This window comes from Heloderma suspectum, chromosome 6 (genome assembly GCF_057233095.1).
Source record: "Heloderma suspectum isolate Gila_16-S chromosome 6, 16-S_ref, whole genome shotgun sequence".
NCBI lineage: Eukaryota > Metazoa > Chordata > Lepidosauria > Squamata > Helodermatidae > Heloderma > Heloderma suspectum.
In genome coordinates, this window is record NC_139463.1 from 63491524 (window position 1) to 63514751 (window position 23228).

The following is a 23228-nucleotide window of genomic DNA, read 5'->3' on the forward strand; positions in this document are numbered from 1 at the left end:
GTTCCTTCTCAACAGAGTCCTTAACTTGCCCTTCAGCTAAGAATGGCTGTGTGTTCTATGACTGAGCGGGGTTACTTGATTTGAAACCAGTATGACTGACTCCATGATGGAGCCTCTACTTTGAATTGTTTATCCTGGAACATTGCTGGATGGAAGGGGAAAGCTAAAGATAAGTAGTTTTTGGATTTTCTTTCCCTTTTTGATGTAATAATGTCGCAGGAAACCTGGACAAATGAGGAATTTTTCTTGAATGGTTTCGCTGCTTTTTGTGTTCCTGCTACCTCTAGCCAGCCTCGAGGAGTGCTAGTTTTTGCTGCTTGGTTTCTACCTTGCTCCAGGTTGAGATTATAACTTTATCCACCCATGATCCCTTGGCTCATGCAATATTAAAAATATTTCTCAATTGCTCATTTTTAATGCATACCATCCACTCGGAGTAGCAAAGTAGAAATATTGGCCCAGTGGGAAAGTTTAACACAGTATGTGATAAAACTGGAACCTCAGTATCCTTCTGCTAAAGTTCTTTTGGCCAGAGACTCTAATGCAAGAATAGGGAAGGATGTCTCCTCTTTGTACACTCTAAATGTCAATACTATATTGTCAGAGGATGTGGAAATGAATGAGCTTCCACTAATGTTATGGCTAAGGTTGTTTGGTCCTGCAATGATGCCTCGTCTCAAGACCTGGCAACTCTGACCGTCCTTTAATTTATTGCATTTACATCCCGCCCTTTTTCCTCTTGTACGGAGCCCAAGGCGGCTTACATTCTCCTCCTCCTCCTCCTCCATTTTATCCTCACAACAACAACCCCGTGAGGTGGGTTGGGCTGAGAGTCTGTGACTGGCCCAAAGCCACCCAGTGAGCTTCCACGGCCGCGTGGGGACTCGAACCCGGATTTCCCGCCTCCCAGTCCAATGCTCTGGCTACTACACCACACTGCCTCTCGCGCCACTTCTTCCGGCCTCAGGCCCGGCACCTTCCTCCCCCCGCACCCCGCAAGATCGGCAGGGATGACGTCACCGTCGCAATGGGGAAACGTCACGGCAGGCGAGGCGGGGCTTCTCGCGGGCTACGCACCGCCCTCCTTCCTGCAGCAGTCCGAGGGCACGTGACGCTGTTGCCAGGGCGTTCTTCTCAGGGCGCCCCTGGCCAGCGACAGCCGCTCGCCCGTGACGTCACCTCCCCGCGGCGCCTTGATTGGGCGCGAGCGTCCTTCCTCCCCTCAACCCTCTTTCTCCATAGACGGCCGTCCCCTTCGGGGGCCGCTCGCAAAGGGTTCTGGGTGGGCCGGGAAGGCGGCGCGCGGTGCTCGCCGGGACCCGTAGTCCCCTCGCGGCCGCGCGGTCTCCGCCTTTACCCGTCATCCTCCTCGCGCCTCCGCCTCATAACCGTTTCGCTTCTTGTTTCGACGGTTGGGTGCTGTCAAGATGGCGGACCGGAGGAGGCAGCGCGCCTCGCAAGACAGCAGCGAGGAGGAGTCCGACTCGCCGCCTGGGAGCGCGGCGCCCTCCCCGCGCGGCGCCCACCGCCTTGCCCTGGCCGGGCCGGGCGGCGGCGGCGGCAGTAGTAGTGGCGGCGGCGGCGGCACTGCTGGCGCTGCCGGCACCGAAAGCGTGGAGGCGGCGGTGGCCGTGGGAGGTAGCCCGGCCGACTCGGAGTGTGTGAGTGGAGACAGCTGGGCAGGGGAGAGGGAGCGGGGGAAGCGCCTTGATCGCCCGACTCCCCTGGCCGCGCCTAGCTCTCATCGGGGCGTCGTTGGACCTCGGATCTCGCCCTGGCTCTTCCCCCGGAATTAAAGCGCAAGAGCGCTCCTGAGGGGGTGCAGAGTGCTTTTCACTCCTGCTGCTGACTGGCCTCAGCCACGTCCCGAGCACCTGGGCCCACTTCTTCCAGACTCTAAAAGATGTGGCTTTTCGGAAAACCTGAGCTCCCAGCATCTCGCTCGGTTCCCCTTAGAAAGGAGAGAACTGTTTGCTGTGCTAATAAGGGTGCCTCTGAGCATAGGCAGACTGATTCTCTCACCAGTTAATAACCGAGACGTGTCCTGGTTGTTATCAAGGATTCTGTTTAGGCAAGCTGTGGCCCTCCTACCTCTTGTTCTTGTTTTAGAAATTTAAAACTCTCCTTTGTATTCGTAGAATAGTAGACTAGTAGAATAGTAGGGTTGGAAGGGCCTACAAGGTGCTTTGATCGAGAATATTTGATTGATATTGATAAGTGCTTCTGAGAATGTACGGAACGTTCCTTGGGTCCGTAGTAGAGAATATATATATATTTAAAAAAAACAATTTCACGTTTTATTTCTCTCAGACTTATGGTTCCTCTGCCTTATTAAATACAAAGCGGCAGTGGGGTGGGACTTTTTGCACGACAAACGCCAGCGTTCTTTTTACATGGCAACAGCAAATTCTATTGTGGCATTTTGATATCTAGAAAACAACAATATAGAGAGACTGATATAATTCTTAGCTTGATTTGAAAATAATTGTGGGTGGGTTAAAAATGGACAATGAGTTAAAGTGTTCAGAGTGGAGTAATATTCAAAAGATAGGCTTTAGGAATTGGGACAAGTTTCTTCTCAGCCATATGGCTGCCTCAAATTTGCAAATGACCTGTATATGATTTTATGTAATTTGTTGACACATTCAGCAAATCCAACTAGTTTTTTTGGCTAATCTTGTTAATAACAGAATGGTTCTCAGTTTTGGTCCTGTTTTCACAAGAGTTAAGTTAGAAGTCCCAAACTCCAGTTATGCTTTTGCAGGCTTCAGACTAGCACATACCCAGTGTGCTAAAATTTATTGCAGTAATTCCAGACTTACCTTGGGATATCTGATTTATATTGCCAATGTGGACACTTCTGTGGTCGGGTGGGACTTACTTAACCATGTAGACAGTAATTAGTAGCTGCCATATTTCTGTCATCTGCTTTCCTGACTTCTGTGCTTTTTTTAAAGGCGTGATTCGCTGGGTTAGAAACTGACCACTTCTCTAAGGAAACCCAACTGATTGCTGGAGGCAAGGGGATGATAAGTAATAAAGGCACAATTGCAGAGGATAGCATCACAAAACACAATATAACCAAAAAGATATGAATGGGTATAAAAATAGATTTTAGTAAGTAGCAGTTGTAGGTTCTAACTTGTTTCAGACATTAGCAGCCCTTCCTTGAGGCTGTTTTTCTTTTTTCAATAGGAAGTTGTTGACAGTCTGTTTTTTGTAATGAGGTTATCCTTGCTCTTGAGTTTGAAACAGGCAGTTATTTTCCTGTAGGAGGGGGGGGGAGTTGTCCGTCATGCTCCTGGAACATCTTGCTGCTCCTCTCAATAGGTGTGCAGTCTGCACGCAGAAAGCACATCCAAGAAGCTACTCCTGGGTCAGCATCCCAGTCTGTCCTGTGAAGTAACAGAGCCTAGCTTCTTACTCATGAAATAATGTGTTGGCAGGCAAGTTCCTGCCTATTGCTTAGACCTGACCTGAGCCCCCTACAGCAGCAAAGGCTATCCAGATAATACAGAACATCCTTGAGAAGTGAGTCCCCCTTAATTTACATTCCCACAACCAGACCTGACCAGACACTGATTCTGTCATGGAATTGGTGGGAAAAGCACTCGTTTTTCCCAGGTCACATCCCAGGAAAATAGCTGGTGCAAGCATACCTTGAGGAAGCTTAGCTAGGGGAAGCCCAATCAAAGGGTGGCTAAAAGGAGTAGAAAAGAAAAACCATGTTGGACCAAGAGAAACAGAATTTTCTGAAGGCACAGAGATGTAATGTCTGGGTCCTGGCTAAACACCCCACCTCCTACCAAGACCTGTGTAAAATGATTGGGAACAGTAGTCTTGCTATTATTTGTTTATATGGTTGAGTATTTGAAATTTTGGTTGGTTGTGAGGGAAATCCCAAAGTCATTCAGCTCTGTCTTCCACCATCAGGATTTCTTAAATATATTTATTATAAATAATATGTATTTTAGGAAAGTGTAAGCTATTTTTCCTTTGAATATACACGCATTTCTCTTTAAGATAACATTTCTCTCTCTTAAAACAGGAAAGTGAAGATGGCATAGAAGGAGATGGTAAGTTATGGTCCTTTTAATTTGAGTGATTGGGAATAATGATACAAGAGTATGGGCTTGATCAGTGGATATTCTTAAAATTAATATTCATTACTGCAAGAAAGGACCAAGGTATTGGGCCAAAAGCATCATAGAAAAGGTGAGTTTTGAGGAAGAATTGAAAGGCAGCATTGTCTTCTGGGAGAATTGGTGGCAAAAAGGGCAGCAAGGCAGAAAAGGTGACTCATTTGAGGGCGCAAGAGGCCAACTGCTGATAGTGGATATGGAGGAGCTAAGGTATACTGCAGTGTGATGGAAGAGGGATGCTTAGGGGCAAGGCTGCTGTGGGCTTTGAAGACAATGACAAGGAGTTAATGGAACTCTAGGAACAGGCAATGCACCATTGTAGGGATTTGAGAAGGGCTACCACTATGGGAGTGGGTGAATAACTTCGGTGCGGAATTCTGGATTAAGGTCATTCCTCAGCCCTCTTGCATCAAGAAGCCAAAGATGTTGTGGTGAGAGATGCCTAGAGTGTGAACCAGGGCTTTTTTTCCCAAGAGAGCGGAGAGGGCAGTGTTTTATAGGAAGGACTAATATGACTTCACACTCCGGGAGAGAGCGCAGGACAGGAAGGCCTGGCGTGCTATGGTCCATGGGGTCACGAAGAGTCGGACACGACTGAACAAAAATATGACTTGGTGACAAATCAAATATTGGAAGCAAAGGAGAGGGAGGAATCAAAGATAAAGCCAGGCTTTGTGCCTGAGCAATAGAGTGGATGATGCAATTGTCAGTGGATACAAAGAGAGAAGGGCTTGGGAGAAAAGATGAAAAATTTGGACTTGGACATACTGAATATGAAAGGATGTATCTAACTTCAAACAATTCTTCCTTATTTTTAGCTGTCCTCTCTGACTATGAAAGTGCTGAGGACTCTGAGGTGGGTTGAGGTTTTACTGACAATTCCAAATATGCCTGTTGCCATTTCATCTTGTGTGTGAACTTAACACACAAACTAGTTGTTGATTTAAAACAAAAACCTTTCAAGGACCTGATAGAATTGGCTAGGTAGATGTGGATCCCTGGGCTCAGATCACTGATGGACTGAGGATATGGATAAATTGGGGCATTACCGCCCTTGTCTTGAAAAACAGCCTGGCTCTTGTGTTCTGACTTTTTAGTAAGTGTTTGTCCACCTTCCCAAATTTGAGGCTTGCTTTGCAGGTATAAGGGCTAGAAACTTGTGCCTTGAGTGCATTTTTAGTTTCTGCAGATGTTGGGAAAGCCATTAGATTCCACGCAGTATGAGTCCATGCAGACAAATCTGTGTACTATAAGGGAACATGTGATCCTTCACCCCCACCCCAAAATGAATCCAATTCAATGTTTGTTTTAGGCTGAGGAGGGGGAATACAGTGAGGAGGAAACATCCAAAGTGGACCTGAAGCGGGATAATAATGATACTGAGTTGACAACAAAAGCAGACAAAGGGGATGAAAAACCAGAACCCAAAGGCACTGTGGCAGGCGAGAGGCAGAGCGGGGATGGACAGGTAAATCTTGCTGAGTGATGAGTATAGGTATTAAACAAAACTAAAGTGTCACCTTGGATATCTTTATTTTTGAAGAAATCAATATATATTGTCATAACATTTTAAAAACACTTCCTACATCTTTAAGGCATCACATTTGTCTTTTTTTGTCTTGCACATGCTATTTTTTGCCATTAAGCATACTCCCACATTTTGTCTATGTATTCTAAAGCTGTTGGTATTGTCATTTGTCCCCAGTATTTTGCATATTTGATTCTTGCAGCAGTGACCGTATAAGAGATCACTACATCATCTTTATTCAGGATTCTAGCAGCAAGATAACTCAGAAATCATAATGGATTTAACTGGATCTTATAACCCAAGATTCTCTCCATTATTTTTAGCTTTTCTCAGTGCTTTTCAGCTAGCGGACAATTTCATTACAAATGATAGCCATCTCCTCTTTGGTAGTTTCTGCAGTTCATAGTCTAACTCATATTTTTGTTTATAATCAAGGGAGTATTTTGTACACGTCAACCATATTTTGTAATAGTTCTTTCTAATATCCATATGCAAAGATGTCCAGAGATATTCTTACACGCGGGGAGTAGTATACCTATGTGCATCTTGAGCCTATATCACCATGTATGCACACACTTGCTCAAGTTGTCATATTCTAATACCATTTTGAAAAGAGTAGCCTTAGGTAGTAGGTTTGCTTTTCAAATTGGGTACTTATTTTATGTAAAGTTTTGCTGATTGTTGATTATTTTCTTTACTTCCTCTGTTTTGTCTCATTTTTTATTCTCAGGTATCTGGTTTATATTTGTTAGCAGGTTTTTTCCTCTTGTTAACATTTGACTGAAACAAACTTTTGATAAGGAATGTGGGTACCCAACACTTATGTTGGGTTTCAGTAGTGGGAAGGTTAAAAGGTACTTCGTTTCTTTCTTCTCTGTAGGAGAGTACTGAAGCAGTTGAGAACAAGGTTGGCAAAAAACTTCCTAAGCACCTGGATGATGATGAGGACCGGAAGAACCCTGCATACATACCTCGCAAAGGCCTTTTCTTTGAGCATGACCTTCGTGGGCAGACCCAGGAAGAGGAAGTCCGGTAGGTGACATGTGCATCAAGGGAGGAATATGGACAGATCTAGGTTAGGAGACTAAGGAGTGGACATGTTGATTGGGGAAGTAATTTTGCTTTAACAAGTGGATGGGCTTAAAGAACTGCCCACTCACAAATAAAGGAGCGCAACCCAATACAGAAGGCTGTGTTTTAGTGTTTCAACCCTGTGATAGTGCAGATTATACAATCAAATTATGAAGCTGAAGAAATGTGTGGGACCAATTTTCAGTGTTCTGGTGACCACAGGAACATTGAAGGGTTTTGAGCAGCCATCTGCAGGAGAGTAGAGCTCTGGAAAAGCATTCTTTGCTTTACAGAAGACACTAGATGGTTTCCTCCGAGGCTTTTTGGGCAAAGCCTTCTTATTTGAGGTATTTTTCCCTGAAGAGGCACAATTGACTCTCACTTAATGTCTTTTTGACAAACTGTGAAAACCTTTTTGTTTTGCCCAGCTTTTCATTTGATCTGAGTTCTTTCCCCCCCTCCCCCTGCATGAGATTTTTTTTAAATACGACACTAGTTTTAGTCCTTGTTTGTTCTGTTGCATTCTATCTTTTATTCTATGATTTTGAACCCATTGGGGGCCCTGTGTTACCCAAAGGATGGGGTAGAAATTAAAAAAACAGTCACTGGTTCTTCCCCTCTTGACACACAAGGCCTAAGGGTCGCCAGCGTAAGCTGTGGAAAGACGAAGGACGGTGGGAGCATGACAAGTTCCGGGAAGATGAGCAAGCACCGAAAACAAGGCAGGAACTGATTGCTCTTTATGGGTATGATATCCGCTCGTCACACAACTCTGATGACATCAAGCCCAGGAGGGTGCGCAAGCCCAGGTGAGCTAGCAGGGGCAAGGCTGTGTGCATGTATTTGTTATGGAGCTGTGATGTGGGGGTCTGGAGGGCCTAGGTTTCTTCCTGCCTGAGGTGGTGGAAGAGGAGCGTTAGTGATGGGGAACTAAATACGCCACCGTAAGTAGCTCAAGGAATTCCCTTCTGACACATGGCATCTCATCTCCATTCAGATTTGGCAGCCCACCACAAAGAGAGCCAAACTGGGCCAGTGAATGGCCGAGTAAGCCACCACGACACCAGAGCCTGGACAGTACTCCTGTGCCACCCCGAACATTCATCAACCGGAACTCAGCGGGGACAGGACGGATGCCTCCGCCAAGGACTTCCACAAGACCCACTGGCTACAAAGAGACCCGCCCGAGCTATCGTGCTGTGGATGTGAGCAGTCAGCATGCACCTCGCTTTGGTGAGCAGTCGAAGCATGAGAACAGCTACCGGACCAGGCGCTCAGAGCCTGTTCCACCACGAGAGCCTTCTCCAGAGGCAGAGATTCCACATATTCACAACAGCCCTGTTAAAAAGGAAGAGGGGGTTTCGGAAAGCCCAACGACTCCTGCCGATGTTCTGCAGCCACCACCTGATAGGCCTGTGGAAAAGAAGTCCTATTCCCGGGCAAGGAGGAGTCGGAACAAAGCAGGCGAGACGGGGAAATTGGCGGATGAAGTCCCACCTCCATCAGGGTTGACACTGACACCGCTGAAAACCGCAGAAGTTGTACCATCCCCGTCACCAGCAAAGGCGGGTAACTGGGAGGTGCCTGTTGAAGCCAATCTAGATGGTCTTGAGCAAGACATGACCCAACTGAATATAACAGAACAGAACTGGAACCAAGGGCAGCCCCAGTTCATACAACCTCAGGGTAAGTGGCTGGGTGATGACACTTAATTTAGTCTTATAATCCACCGGATACAGAGCAGTTCAGGGAGACTACTAAAAAGTACAGGAAGAGTATAAAAAAAAAATTCTGACCACTATAAAACATGCTAGAGTTCTGTAGCCAAATGTTGGTCTCCAATCAGTATCTAACTCCTTTCTGCTTGCTTTCTCCAGAGAAAGCCTCTATCTTTCTCTTCTGACCTCACTCTCTCAAGCACCAGCCTTCACTTCCTACAGCTGCCCCCTTCCTATCTTCATTTGGTTTGCTGCCTTCTCACGTCTTGGGCTCTTCCTTTCCTAGGCCCATGCTGCAGCTTCCCCTTCCTTGCTTAGGCCCTTCCGTCTGCCAAGCTTTTCTCTAGCTGCCATTGGCTGAGCCAATCAGATTCTAAAGTCCCTTAGGATGATAGGCAGACAGCCTTCTACCCATACTGTATATCTGTGACATTAGGACATCTTGTTGACTTGATGTCAGAGGACTCAACATAATTGCAGGATACCTAACTTAATTACAACGTAAATTTAAAGCATGCTAAAATCTCCTTTGTTTATCTCTAGTTGCTAAATGTTTTCCTTAAACTGAACAGTTTGAGAGTGCCCAGAAGCAAGATGAGTGGCGTGGCCGAAAATGGAGAAAAAATTCCTCTCTGTGTGGCTTTGTTCTTGTCCTGCAGATGATATTCTTATGTTTATCTGAGATCACAGTGGGATAAGAAGAAAAAGCAGTCTCAGGTCTGCAGGGCCCAGGGGGCAAGGACTCTGTATGTCAAATGTCCCACAATAGTTGTTGTTGCTGGACACGCTGTCCACCCTTTAAAAACGCATCTTTTTAACATAACGATTATGAACTTTGCTTTAAGGAACAACAAATAGAGTTCTCAAAGTCAAGCTCTGCCTTGTTGTGGGTGGGGTGGGGGTGATATGAGCAGTCATGGAACGTGCACAGCTGCATAATTCATAAAGCGCTCTGTACTGAAATGCCGAACTGCTTAGGAGGAAGGAAAGTTGGGGTTCACAGGACAGTCTAAAGGATGTATCTATAGAAGGCTCAACCACCGTTTGGTTGGGATGGAAGCAAGTCATTTTGGTAATTAAGCTGGTGCTCTCTAGCAGTAATGGCTTCCCCATTCTGAGCGCTTGGATTCTATGAAACAGCATCTGTACGAGATACGAGAGATCTAACATTTGAAGTCCTCAGTTCATTTTACAATCCCGTTTTATATATATTTGGCCACCAGGGACCAGAACATTTGCTTTAAGGGGCCACGTTGGGCCTACACATGCTGTCACTTGGCCATCTGTGCTTTTATTAGAATCTCTATCTGAATTTCTTTTTTCTTTTAATATAGAACTTCTCAACATTTCTGAGCATTCCTTTAGAATCATGTGAGATAGAAGGCATCTTTTTAATTATTACATAAAAAGTTAGAGTCCTAAGTGTCTTTTGGAGATAAACCTGCATTGGATACTCCACTTTGCAGTGCAGTCAAACCATCTGGGCTTCTAGATGTTTGACTGCACTGAGCAATCCCAGGTAAGGAAGTGACTTTTCACATCTTGGAATTCCATGCTTTTCTTTCCCCTTGCCCTCCCCTCTCTCCTCCCCAAGTTTGAAAACCTGGCCATTGCGGCCTATTCGCACATGAAAGGCATCAAATGAAGAAGGTGTATGTGTAAAATAGCCATAATACATTAGTCACCACAGTCTTTTCATATCATTTAATGCCACTTCAAATGCAATACTTCAATACATGCATTCAGCAAAGAGTCATCAGGTGCTGAGAGTATGAGAATTGGCCCTTGGAAGCAAAACTATCGCAGGTGTACTTTATCGGCAGAACTTAGTTGTTCCTGGTGGAGACCAAAAAACCACTGCAACAAATACCAGACTGAAGTCAATGCACTGACCTCAAGCCTTAGCTTGGCCCTCATGAATTCTACTCTGTGGAGAGAAAGGGCCTGCCAGGCTCCAGGGTGGAGGAGAATAAGGAATACGGGTGTGGAATTACCAGGTCTCTTCTCTCCCCCCCCCCGCCCCCGCCCCCGCCCCCGCCCCTTACGATCATTGGTAAGACCCTTCTGTTGAGCTTCCCCTTGGTTTCTGGATTTTTCACAGGTACTGTTAACATTTCAAAACATTTCTCTGGCCATGGAGGCTAGCGCCTTACTTATTCTGTCTTTTTAAAAAAGAAATTGAGGTTGGCAGGATGACAGTATCAGAAACCCACTGTTGTGGGTTTAAAGCAACAGGTTCTCGAATAGACATAGCTTGGGCTAGGAAAGCAGTAACTGAGGAGAGCAAGTGTAGCCTGCATAGAAAACTTGATGGGGTTTGTGCCGGAACCTGGGTGGATCCCTCTTGTTTACTATGTGGATCACCACCTTTCTTTCCCAGGTGTGATTGAGGCCTGGGGCTTGCAAAATCTCATTGTGAAAACTGGGGTGGTGGTTGGGAAGTATAAAGCAAAAAATTAAATCCAGCTCTGTCTCCTGGGAAATACACACAGACATCCATGTGCATGGGCAGTGTTTGTGTGTGTGTGCGCGTGCGCGCGCTTGGTCTGAACCTCCCTCCTCCCAACAGAGCTCCCCTTTAGTTGTGTTAGCTGCAGCATGAGTGTGTGTAAAATTGGCTTGTACTTAGAAGTAGTGATGGTGGACTGGAAGGATGCCTAAGATAAAATAGTCGCACCTCATGAACAAGTTGCACATTTAGACATGTTCTTGTCTTTCTTACTCTGTCTCAGAAATAGGTCTAAAAAACCCTGAGGCTTAAATAGAGTTTGGCAGCCAGGCAGAGACTAGAGTGAAATCAAGATTGAAAAAGGGGTGTATTGTGCTAGATTTTTGTTTTGCTACAACTGGATTCCTTCTCTCCTCATCTGCTAAAACCAGCACAGTAAGGCATAAAACATAGATCTCGTTCACACGTAGCAAATGAAATGCTAGTACAAAGCTGTTCCTGGGTTGTGCATATTTCAGGTGGAAGATGGCATGATTTGGTACTCTTTTTGTAAAAAAAAAAAGAAAAAAGTTTCCCTGCAGATAAAAATCTAGTATATCAGAGAGAAGTGTGGTTAGTGTTCTCTCTCCCTGATACCTAGATTTCTTTGTGCAGGAATCTTTTATATGGAAGGGCATTTAGTCATGTCATCCCACATCACAATTTAAGATGGTACATCCCAGAAACAGTTTCACTATGTTTGCTGTTTGTATGAACTAGCCCTTAAATAGGGAAAAGTAAAGTTAGAAAATAGTTGGGGTATAATTTAGTCTTGCTGAGTGTATATTGTTTACTTAGGTTAACTTCTCAGATGTATTCTACACACACACGCGTGCGCGCACCCCCCTTTAAGGAGCTCAATGTGCCACCTAGATGCTGTTCAGGTCTACACTCACCCACCCCTCTTTTGCTGCAGTAGTTGAAGTGTATTAAGTGCCTTCTGGCTGTTCTGTAGGTCTCAGCCAACATGAACTTGACTTTGGTGACAAATCAGCCCCATCCCGAGGGAAATAAACTGGCAACTGCGTGAATCGTGAACTTTTCGCATCATTAGTTGCCTGATTTGTTCATTGTGCGAGGAGCTCCTGGTGCAAGTGGTTTGTATCTTCATTTAGTAGAGTTAGTGCACTGGGCCTGGTCAAGTATTACTTCCTTGATACAATACAAGTCTTGTGTGCATGCATACCATCATAACCCATCTTCTTAGCAAGTCATGTTTCTCCTCATTTTCATTACCCAGGAATTCCCTGAACCTGCTTTCTGTCCCTGGATTCTTCTTAGTACTAGTGTAAAGTTGAGGACTAATCAGTGTTTCTCCCCCCGCTTTCATTTCCTTTCTCAACAGGTATTCCTAATCAGATGCACATTGGAGGAGCCCCACCCCCTCAGTTCAACAGGATGGAAGAGATGGTAAAGTCCCATATCTCTTTCCTGCTTCTCAAATGGTGGATCTGATTGGCAACCAGAGGGCAGGCAATGGCTCTAGAGTTTCCCAGGGCGAGTCCATGCATGCTTTAATGAGAGAACCTAAATCAAGGAGTTGGGATAACCTGTGCAACTTGAGTCTAGTTGAGCAGTTGTCGTTGTGGTGGGTTAATCTTGGCTTGGTCTTGAATTGCTCTGATTTTTTTTTTCCTGGCACATAATATGCCCCTTCCCCACACTCATGTGTGGCAGGTGTGGAACTTGAATTTACTGGGCAAGGAATGTCCAACTCCCTTGCAGCTGAAAGCTCCACCCAGGCTTCCTACCTCTCCTTTCCTCTTCCTCCACTAAACATTTTGTTGTTTCTCAGGATTACCTGAGTCTCCAGAACTCATCAGGTTAAGAACTACATGAGAAATGCCTGAGCAGCTGCTGCTTATTTAATTAGAAGCCTAAAGTGAGAGCTTAGGTTTTCCGGATTCTGCAGAAGCTTCTCTTTCAGGAAATAGAAGATATGAGCGGTCCTTAAAAATGGGAAGATCTTGACTTCGCAACCAACAAAGGTTGCTGGGCAGGAAGAGGATGTTTTACTCTTACAATTTTCTGTGAATGCAAGACGCTGTTGTGCATTTCCAGGGAGTTCAGGGTGGCCGTGCAAAGCGTTACTCGTCACAGCGTCAGAGGCCTGTCCCAGAGCCTGCTCCACCGGTGCACATAAGCATAATGGAAGGGCACTACTATGACACACGTAAGTGCACGTTGCTGCTGACAATCTTTTTAAGCCTTGACAGGATTTTGCAGTCCTGTAGAGTTGGAGTGAGGTACAAACCCATTTACTGAAGTGCTCACTCCAGGAAAGCAGATCCGTACGTTCCAGACTAATAGAAAAAGAGAAGGCTCTCTCAGTGGGGCGTTGAACGGGGACTGTTACCAAAAGAACAGGCGCACTTGCCTCTGGTGAGCTGGCAAATGGATTTGTGGATGCCTGGTATTTACTCCTCCTTGCTGCAAAGCTTGCCCAACTGGTCCTTCGTATAGAGCAGAGGTGCACAGCCTGTGGGCCATATGTGACCCCCGAATGTGTGCTGGGCAGCCCCCATGCTCCCCCCCCCCCCACTGATCAGCATTGCTGCTTCCATGCCAGTAATGGTAACACAAAAGCAGCAATGTTGCTCAGGGTCGCCGGGGGGGGGGGCATTGCTGCTTTCATGCCACTAATGGCGACGTGGAAGCACTGATGCCCATTAGGGTTGCTGTGTGGAGAGGCTTTAGCCTCCCCCCTCTCTCAGCAACTGTAAGGCAGCCTCTCCCCACTCCAGCAATCTTGTGCATGTTTCACACATGTGTGGCCCCAGGCTTCCTACCAAAACTGGATCCTGCCCTCAGGAACAAAGGGGTTTTGCACCCCTGCTATAGAGAAATTCCCAAGCTTAGATTTTTAAAATATTTCATCTATTTTATCCCCCTCCCCTGACAAGCTTGGGGTCCTGTTTGGTTTTCCTCACAACAGGCCTGTGAGGTGGATCACACAGAAATAGCAACTGATCCAGTCTTAATGGATTTCATGGTTGATTGGGGATTTGAACCCAGGTCTCACCAGTCTGTACAATGCACCAACTCTACATGCTGATTGCTGAACTGTTTTGTGAATGATCTGACTTGTGCTCCTTCCCCTGCCCTGATGGGAACTGTGGCTTCTTTTTACTGGGCTCCCAGTGTGTTACTGCTAAACTATCAGTGTCCATGGAATAAAGATTGTATTGAATGGTTTGTTGTTGCAGTACAGTTCCAGGGACCCATCTACACCCACAGCGAGAATCCAGCCCCGTTGCCTCCCCAAGGGGTGATCGTTCAACCAGAAATGCATCTCCCCCATCCAGGTACGGACCACGTTCTCAGAGCTTCTCTTGTCCCCTCATTTTTCTCTAACCTCCCCACATTTATTTTTGTGAGAATACTTGACATGAAGATACTTACATCCCCAAATCCTGTACAGCATCACTCTTCTGAGTCGGGCATTTTGGAGAAATACCTTGTCTGCTGGGGAGGAAGTGAGGTGGCTTATTGTAGATGTTTTGCTGTTCCCTCTGTGCAGATGGTGGGCCCAGAAATGATCAGTTTTGCCAGCTGGGCAGCTCTTAGCTGAAATTGTGAACGCTTATATTCAGAGCGGTGAATATAAAACAAAGTCTGGGGTTTGGCTCATGTAGGGTAGTATTTAATAGCATCTCTCATTTCAAGTCTCACAGATTTCTTGGGTTGAACATACACTGGCCCTCTTTGTGGTTCCCTTCTGGGCAAGCCAAACAAAAATAAAAGCACTTTTAAACATTGGGGTGAAGGGGAGAGGTTTTCTGATCCTTCTGCTAGTCACAGGGACTGGCCCTTCAGATCAGCCTTCACAAGCACAGAGTAGGGTATGCAGTATACATTGCACAAAGATCCTTCAGGTTATTTTCTCCCTGCAAGAGGCAGGCAGGTGAATTCTTCCAGTAAAGTTCTGTTAATGGAGCAGAGATCTTCAAAACTGTAATGTAGTTCAGCCCCCTTTTTCTGTGGCATTTTGATCTTTGAAGCAATTACTTGATTACTTTGTCTGTCTCTATCAGGGTTACATCCACACCAGACACCTGCACCTTTGGCTAACCCTGGTTTGTATCCTCCGCCGGTCTCCATGCCTCCCGGACAGCAGCCGCCGCCGCCACCACAACAGCTGCTGGCACCAACCTACTTCTCCCCTCCTCCCGGAGTGATGAATTTCGGCAATCCCAGTTACCCCTACCCTCCAGGAGCACTTCCACCACCCCCACCTCCCCATCTCTATCCCAACGCTCAAGTAAGTTTGTTCTGGCCTGGTCTTTGAACGCTGGAATCCAAAGTGGAAGATGGCAAAGAAGCAAAGTACTGATGCACACAGGCTTGCTTATTGTCAAGGCCAGCTTTTGTCCTGTTGCTCAGGCTCTCTGGCAAGCACCCTGCACATTGGGTGAGCAGTTAGGTTTGTCTCTTCTCAAAGGCATGAATCAGTGGTCAGACAAATATTTATTTATTGCATTTATGTCCCGCCTTTTTCCTCTTGCAAGGAGCCCAAGGCGGCTTACCTCCTCCTCTCTGTTTTATCCTCACAACAACAACCCTGTGAGGTAGGTTGGTTGAGAGTCGGTGACTGGCCCAAAGTCCCCCAGTGAGCTTCCATGGCTGAGTGGGGCTAGAACCTGGATCTCCCGGCTCCCAGTCCAACGCTCTAGCCACTGCACCATGCTGGTTCTCTAGAGAAATGTGTGCAGCATACTGGAAATCATGCATAATGTGGTGGTGGCTGGACACTGCTGTAATTCCCCTTGCAGGCAGTTGGGCTGTATTGGAAGCACCTAACCCAAAGTGGACAAAGGTGAATGATTTTTTGATAAACATCTTTCCAGTTTTAGAGACAAGACTGTGTGTTAACAGAGTGGAATAGAGCACCATTGTCAGGTGTTTTTCAGACACTTGCCTAACAGCCTGGGCCTAGCCCATTCTAGGCCCAGGCTGCTAGGCCCAGGCTGCCTAGCCCATTCGTGGTGAATTTTAAAAATACAATAGAATTCAGAATAATGAAATGTTCTGTTCTTTAAATTTCTTGGATATTCAGATTTACTGAGTGTCTTGGTAGCAATGAAATCTCATATTAATATCCTGCATAATTACCTATGTTCTTCCCAGTGTTTTGGTTGCTGCTAAGTTGTCGTCATGAAGCACTGGAAATGCTGCGTCATCCAGTCTGTGGAAGGGAATGGCACCCTGATGCACTGCACTGTAGTGGTGGGTGGTGGTTTTGTGTGTCTGTAGAGCAACTGGTCCAGCTTTGCTTTATCTCTTTCTCCCACCCCTGAAAGATGGACAGCTTCAGTCTTGATAATATGGCTGGACAATCCCTAATCCACCCTAACCCGTTGCTGTCCTGGAATGTTGGAGATCTGCAGCTAGAGAGTTTGAAGGACTGAGGTGGTGAATGAGCAGCACTCTCCTTCGGGGCGGCGGGGGGGCAGATCGCAGTCCTGGGGATGGAGACAGCCCAACTTTTAGGACTTAGTAAAGCAATAATTTGTTTTTACTTATTTTACTGTAGAAAATGTGTGAGTTGCTCTTCACCAAAATTCCTAGAGTGGCATACAATTAAAATAACAAAAGTATATGATACAGTTCAGTAATAAACTAATACAGAAGTAGCAGCATCCATTCAATAAGTCAGGCCAAAGCAGTGATTAAAATCAGCTATTCAGCATGCTGGAATGTCTAGGCAAACAATAAAAGAGTGTGTGTCTGGTGAGCTGCTATGGGGAGGGCTCATATGCTTGGGGCAGGGGTGCTCATGTGGTAGAAGACGGCCCCTCAAGTCACCAGGCGCCAAGCCATTTCCAGCTTTATGGGTATCAAGTAGCACTGGTATTTTGGAACAGAACCCCAGAATTGGGTACAATGGCAGTTTACAGTTAAGTGTAGACATTCAGTTACACAGAGCAGTCTGCCAGGGATATTCAGCAAAATGTGACTTGGTTTCAGTATTTTCAGGTTAGGAACTTAGAAGCAAAGAAGTCGCTCATACACATTACCTAGCATGCAAATTGACAGACTTTGAAGTTCTGTTGCTGCCAAATAACTTGTACAAAAGCTTTCTTCAAAAATGTGTATCTGATTTAATGAGGTCCTGACAAGATGTTGCTGGCAAAGTGTTGGAGGTTGATTTATTTTAGTAGATTTATATCTTACCTCTCTTCCATTATGCAACTCAAGGGGGCATACGTGGGGTTCCCAGGTGGTCTCCGTGTGCTCTCGAACCATGCCATGGGACCAATGTGGAGATGTGCTAAAATCAACCCTTTAGAAGAATGAACCAGGAACGTCTGGTAGGGTATGTTGAGTAAGGCCTCTGCTTGAATTAAGATGCCCCAGGAAATTTTACAGCAGTTCCTAAACTTGCTAATGAATGGGGAAAGTGTACTACATTTTGGAGTAACAACATCTTCCAGAAAACCTGAATGCACAAGACTTAGCACTAGTATAATTCTTAAGTTTGTTTTTAAGTACAGTTTGATTAATTAACATGCAAGCCTGTGTTCTATAATTTGACAATCCACTATGTATTGATGTTCTGTTTTTAACTTTAAGTGTGTTTCTACTTTGATTTACATGTGTATTATGTGTTGATATTGTTTTTCAGTTAGAAAATCATATCATTAAACACCTTGGAACAAATCAATAGTTTTCTCTTGGGTTCACAGGCCCAGTCTCAGGTGTACGGAGGGGTCACTTACTACAACACGGTCCAGCAACAAGTGCAGCCAAAACCTTCTCCACCACGACGAACATCCCAACCGGTCACCATCAAGCCTCCACCTCCTGAGGTATCCATCACTTACTCTCCCCTATCTTCCTCTGCTTTGTGATCACGTGTGCTTCCAGGAGAGGGAGTTCACTATTCACAAGGCCCTCCTCTACCCACAAAAGTGGTTTGAGAGTGTGAAAAATCATTACCTGTTTTGATATGTTGCAAACTCTAGATTCTCGTTGCAGGTTGTAAACAGGGCTCCAGTTAACATTTCTAAACGCTTTTGAAGGTGAGCTTAGAAGTTAAGAACAATGTTGGTATCTGGACCCTGTTTAACTAAAGACACCCAAACGCACCCCACTAAAAACTCCATGTTGCTAATCGCAACTTTGCTATATGACTGATATATACAACTTCATGGTAAAGTTGGTTGCATTTTTTGTTAAGTGGGGAAAAAAAACACATGCCATTATTTACTTCATTTGGAACAAATCTTTGTTTCCTCCGTTTAATTTCCTGTTTATTTTGACTGTGTTTTCTGGTTCACATGAAAATGCCACTTTTATCATTTCACCACCACAAAAATACTTTGCTAAAAAAAATTAGCGAATTGCAAAAAAAAAACAAAAAACAGGCAAAGCTGAGCACTCCTGTCTCAAATGTGGTGGTGAGATAGTATCTCCTAGGAATGTACCTTTGTCAAAGCCTCACACCTGTCCCATTTTGTGGGTCACAGATCTAGATTATAAGCTCCCAAAATCCTCTGCAGACAACAGGAATAAGTTTTGACTCTTCCTGTCTTAGTTTCTCACATGGTATCTGTTTACCCCAGGATACCAGTCTCGTGACTCAATTCAACCTTTTATTACTTCATGTTTAGGGAGTGAATTGAAAGGTTAACACTCACTTTGTCCAATATGTTAACGGTTGCTAGTTAACCTCTGGTTGGTGAAGTTAACTGTTCTCTAGAAAAACACATGGGCCTGACTCTCGCTGAAAGGATAAACCTGTGACTGTGCTGTACCACTTCAGTCTGCAGGGGGGGGTTCAGTGATGAAAAGGCTGTTCATACAAGGACATTCCCTCCGTGTATATGACTCATATGTCAGGGAGAGGTCTGAGCTAGAGCCATTCTCCACAGTGCTACTTTTATGTGCAGGAATATGATGGCTTCTGTTGAGCGTCCCATCATGTGAACTGCACCACCTGAACTCTGAAGTGGTATAGCCCAGGCACAGGTTTACCACACCAGTAAGAGAGAGGCTAGAGTACATTGTGAATTACTCAAGATAGTCAGCAAGGAACTACAGCTAATTTAAGAAAACACATGCACACCTTAAAACTGCTTATTTTCAGGGTGACCCTCCTCAGTGTGAACTCCTTAAAAAGAATTCCCTGGGCCATGTAATCTAATCCATTGGCCTGTTGATAAACAGTTTGAATCTTTGTAAGGTACAACAGAAGTAACAAGGTTGTACAAATAGCAGTGCGAAGACTTGTGTGTGTTTAGAAAGGATATTGTTCCAGTAGGAGATGATCAGGGGTGTGATCAAGACATTGGTTTGATCCAGGTCACAGCAAACCATAGTTTGCACTAACCATAGTTTAGGTCAGGGATGGGCTAGAGACAGGCCATGGGCCACATATGGCCCTTGAGGGTCATTTGTGTGGACAGACAGACACACGCTGCCACAGTAGCTGCCAAAATCTGAGGGATGCTTCTGTGCATCAGTGTGCTCCCCATGTGCCCTGTTTCCCAGCAGAATTGGCTATTGGGGATGGGGGGCCTGGCGGGAGTGGAACGGGCTAGGAAACTGGACTGTGCGCCCTGATCCCCGGCACAGTTGCTGGGAGTTTGGCGGAGCCTTTGTTGACAGCAGCAACTCTGGCCCGGGAAGTGTGTGGCCCATGAAAGGTTCCATGGAGGCCAGTGGAGCCCTCCAACCCCAAGAAGTTGCTCACCTCTGGGCACAGTTTTAACTTCCAAATAAACAGCAACCTTATGGTAAAAATTGGCAGACAAGAGGCAAATGGAACAGGCGTAAGGGTGGGTTTTCAGTAAAGAACTCTCATTTGCCCTGCCAAGGTCTAAAAGTGGTCAGCCCTGGTACTGCCAGATCCTAAGCCATGTTAATGCCAGCCCTTGCTTTCTTTCCCCCCTTGTTTTCTGTCTAGGACAGCAGAAATGAAAAATCCAAAGAAAGGAGCCACCCTTAAGGACTCCACATTTTGTTGGGTTCAGTAGAGCACCAGAGCTGGCACCTGTGGCAGGCAGAAGATGGCTCCTCTCTGTGGAGTCTCTCCTCTCGTTTCCCTTGGTAATAGGCCATGCGTGTGGATGCAGGCACTTCTGCTGTGTATATCGTGATTGGGAACAGATTGCTCATCAGTGGGGCATCACTGAAATTGCATATCTTTGCAGTCTCACTCTTGTGCGCACACACACGCACATATCCTGTGGCAAAGGGACTGTACAAAAATAGTTGGGTGTAAGATTTACCTGTTCACTAAGAGAAAAGCAGTTTTCACTCTATTCCTTTCTAGGTGTGACTGTTGTTAGGTGTCTGCTGCCCAACTCTTCTCATTTGAAGAACATGACATTGCTTTCTTTTTATTCTGTTTAACTGGTCTTGTTAAGTTTACTTAAGTTGTGTGAAACTATTTTCCTTGGCTGACATTTTTCAATAATCTGATTTTAAAATGAGCCCCACTTGTACAAACTCTTGTTAGTTTCTTTGATTGAAATTAATAGAGGAGTTTGGAGAAGGCTCAACCTGTCTGAAAACAGTATGTGTCTTTCCAGTTGCCACTTTTCTTCCACCCCCACCCCCCTGGAAAAAGACCCTTAATTTAGAATGAGCCCTAGTAGCAATTGTCTGCTTGACCCTTTTAACCATGAGATGTTCTCCCCACACCTCTGCTCCGCTCCCACCCTGAGGAAAATAACCTTTACATGTGCTAGGGTAACCAACAGGCACGCCCATGTGGTTAGTAGCTTGCAGGAACCTGTAAACATGGAAACATTATGATCTGACCAGTCCCATTATGTCCGTTAGAAGGTAGGAGGGCCATTTGTCTGCCCCTTGAAATAGCACTGGCCCTTCAGAACTCATTAAGTGATGTCCTGCAGGCTCTCAGCCTGCTTGCCTGCACTTTGCAGCTTAGATTTTGCCTGCCAGGCTGCATGGCTTCCACTAACCCTCCCCTGCGCTCTGCATGTATTTTTAATTCACTTATAAAACCATGCTAGGAAGTGGTCAACCTACAGCCATGTGCCCTGGACTAACTTTGGCACAAGGTTTCTGGGAGCTGTCCCAGGCCTGTCTGCTTTTTTCATGCATGTGTAGCTTCTTATGTGAAGTACCATGGCCTGTTTTTTTTAATTTGATAACCCTTTTAATTTAATTTTAAAACAAGTACAGCTGGCATTTGAAGGAAAGCCCCTTTTTTCTAAATGTATTCTTTTTCTCTGCCTTAACGTTTGAAAAGTATCCTTTTAACATATCAGTCTTGAAAACTTAGACCTAATGACACTGTGATAGCTAATTTTTGTTAATAAACTTTTTTGTTCCCGTTCTTCTCATGGTGCCTTTTGTAAACAATATTGTAACTACTTGATGGAGATCTTTTGGTTAATTTGTCTTAAACCAAATTTATACAGCTAGGATTCTGTATGGTACCCTGTAACCTGAAAATGACATGAGAAATTAACAGAATTATGAACATATTTTCATGTTGTTGTTTTTTTGGTGTAATTTCGGCTTCCAAAGCTCCGTTATTTTAAGAATTTGGCAAGGACCAAGTGTGGCAAAGCAGGACTGGAGAGTGGGGCAGTAATGTAGAACATTTGGGGAAGTGCATCTCTGATGCAGTGCTGGACCTCAAAATGCTTCTCTTACTGTTTGAAAGGTCTGCCTCACTCCCCTCTACTTTCTGAGCCTTCTTTTGGGATTACTCACACTTCTACACATAGTTCTCCAAAATGAATGCAAAGAAACTTGCTATCTGCAAGAAACACACACCCAGGATGTGAGGATAGGTGGAAGAGGAAAGTTTCATGCATTCTCTACATGTGTCGATCGTGATAGTTCTTGTTTTGGACTGGGCAATTATGAACGTAGAGGAATTACAGTCAGATGAGTCGTTAAGCCACATAGATTGGGCACGTTAGCCATCTGCACTGATTGGCAACCAAGCCAGTAGAGGGCAGCATAATTCATGCCAAGCCCTAGGGATGTCGGAGAATTTCTCCACGAATTTCCGGGAGGCCGAATGCCAACACATTCAGGCCCCCAAAATTGGTGGGGAAATTCTCCGACACCCCCCCGACACCCCCGGGATGGGACTTACCTTGTGCGAATGTCCCTCTCGGCGGCGGGTCCCAGCGGCGGCGGCCGGTCTTCTGACCAGCTGCCGCTGCTGCCATTTCCCAGTAAAAAAAACAACAAAAAAACGTGATAGGCTACGTAAATCGTTACGTAGCCTATCACGTTTTTTTTTTTACACTTTTTTCTTTTGCGGCCGGGGAGATGGGGCGCTCCCCCCAGCCAGAATTTCGGCCGGGAGGGGTGGGGTGCCTCCCCACCCGCCAAGAATTTCAGGGAGAGAACCAGAGCGCCTCCCCCCCCCACCGAAAACAGCTGCAGGACCACGTAAGGGACTTTTGTCCATCCCTAGTAAGTACTAGGGATGTACGAAAGTCACTTAACTTTTTGCGGATGTGATTCGCGGTGGTGGGGGAGGTGCTCCATCCCTTCCCCCGGAATCCCCGATGGGTGGGAGGCGAGGTGATCCGGTCCTCTCCCCCCCCCCCCCGGAATCCTGCCTGGCGGGCTCCACAGCTGGAGTTCCGGCCGCGGACGGGCTGCTGCAGACGCAAATGGCGGCCACCATAGCGGCCGCCATTTGCGTCCAGCCAGGCTGCCATGATAGGCTACGTAAGTATTTACGCAAGCTATTATGGCGAAAAAAAAGGAACGCAAATAGCGCCCACTACGCTATTTGTGTTCCCCTTTGTTTTCGCTGTAATCACTTATGTAAATATTTATGTAGGCTAAAATGGCAAAAAAAAGGGAACTCAAATGGTGGCTGCCGTAGCCGCCGCCATTTGCGTACGCGGGGGTTTTTTTTGCTTGCCGTGATAGGCTACGTAAATACTTACGTAGCCTATCACGGCAAACAGCAGACAAATGGCGGCTGTGGCAGCCGGTCGAAAGACCAGCCGCCGGAGCTGCCGCTGCCGCCGGAACATCCGCCCCAGGTAAGCTTCATCCCGGGGGGGAATCCGTGGGGGGTGGGAGGCCATTCCGCCACAGGTTTCGGGGGGCCGAATGCCAGTGCATTTGGCCTCACTGAAATCCGTGGCGAAATTCTCCACCATCCCTAGTAAGTACATAAAGTACTCCATGGAGTATAAATGGCTTAGTGTAATAAATAACAAAGAGGAACTTCAAAGTTCACTTCCCGCCCTGTTTCCTGAGAAATTGGGATTTTCTCTGATCCTGCACAGAGAGGTGTGGGAAGTTCTTCCCCACAGATCTAGCCATAG

At 45.8% G+C, this 23228-nt stretch overlaps 1 protein-coding gene across 3 annotated transcripts; it reads left to right on the forward strand.

The window, feature by feature from the left end:
- Positions 1–1410: 1410 nt before the first annotated feature.
- On the forward strand, positions 1411–21407 carry CASC3 (CASC3 exon junction complex subunit). Of its 3 annotated transcripts, none has more exons than XM_084804577.1 (14): positions 1411–1661; positions 4049–4076; positions 4961–4998; positions 5455–5610; positions 6551–6702; positions 7374–7550; positions 7739–8427; positions 12293–12357; positions 13009–13120; positions 14154–14252; positions 14982–15208; positions 17634–17756; positions 17913–17969; positions 19856–21407. In XM_084804577.1, exons 1-13 carry the CDS (start codon positions 1428–1430, stop codon positions 17946–17948), a joined length of 2136 nt encoding a protein of 711 aa, XP_084660703.1. In that variant the 5' UTR covers positions 1411–1427; the 3' UTR covers positions 17949–17969; positions 19856–21407. The 3 variants fall into 3 exon arrangements, with proteins under 3 accessions (XP_084660703.1, XP_084660701.1, XP_084660702.1); XM_084804575.1 differs by having other exon boundaries at positions 17926–17969; XM_084804576.1 differs by lacking the exon at positions 17913–17969.
- The last annotated feature ends 1821 nt before the right edge of the window (positions 21408–23228 follow it).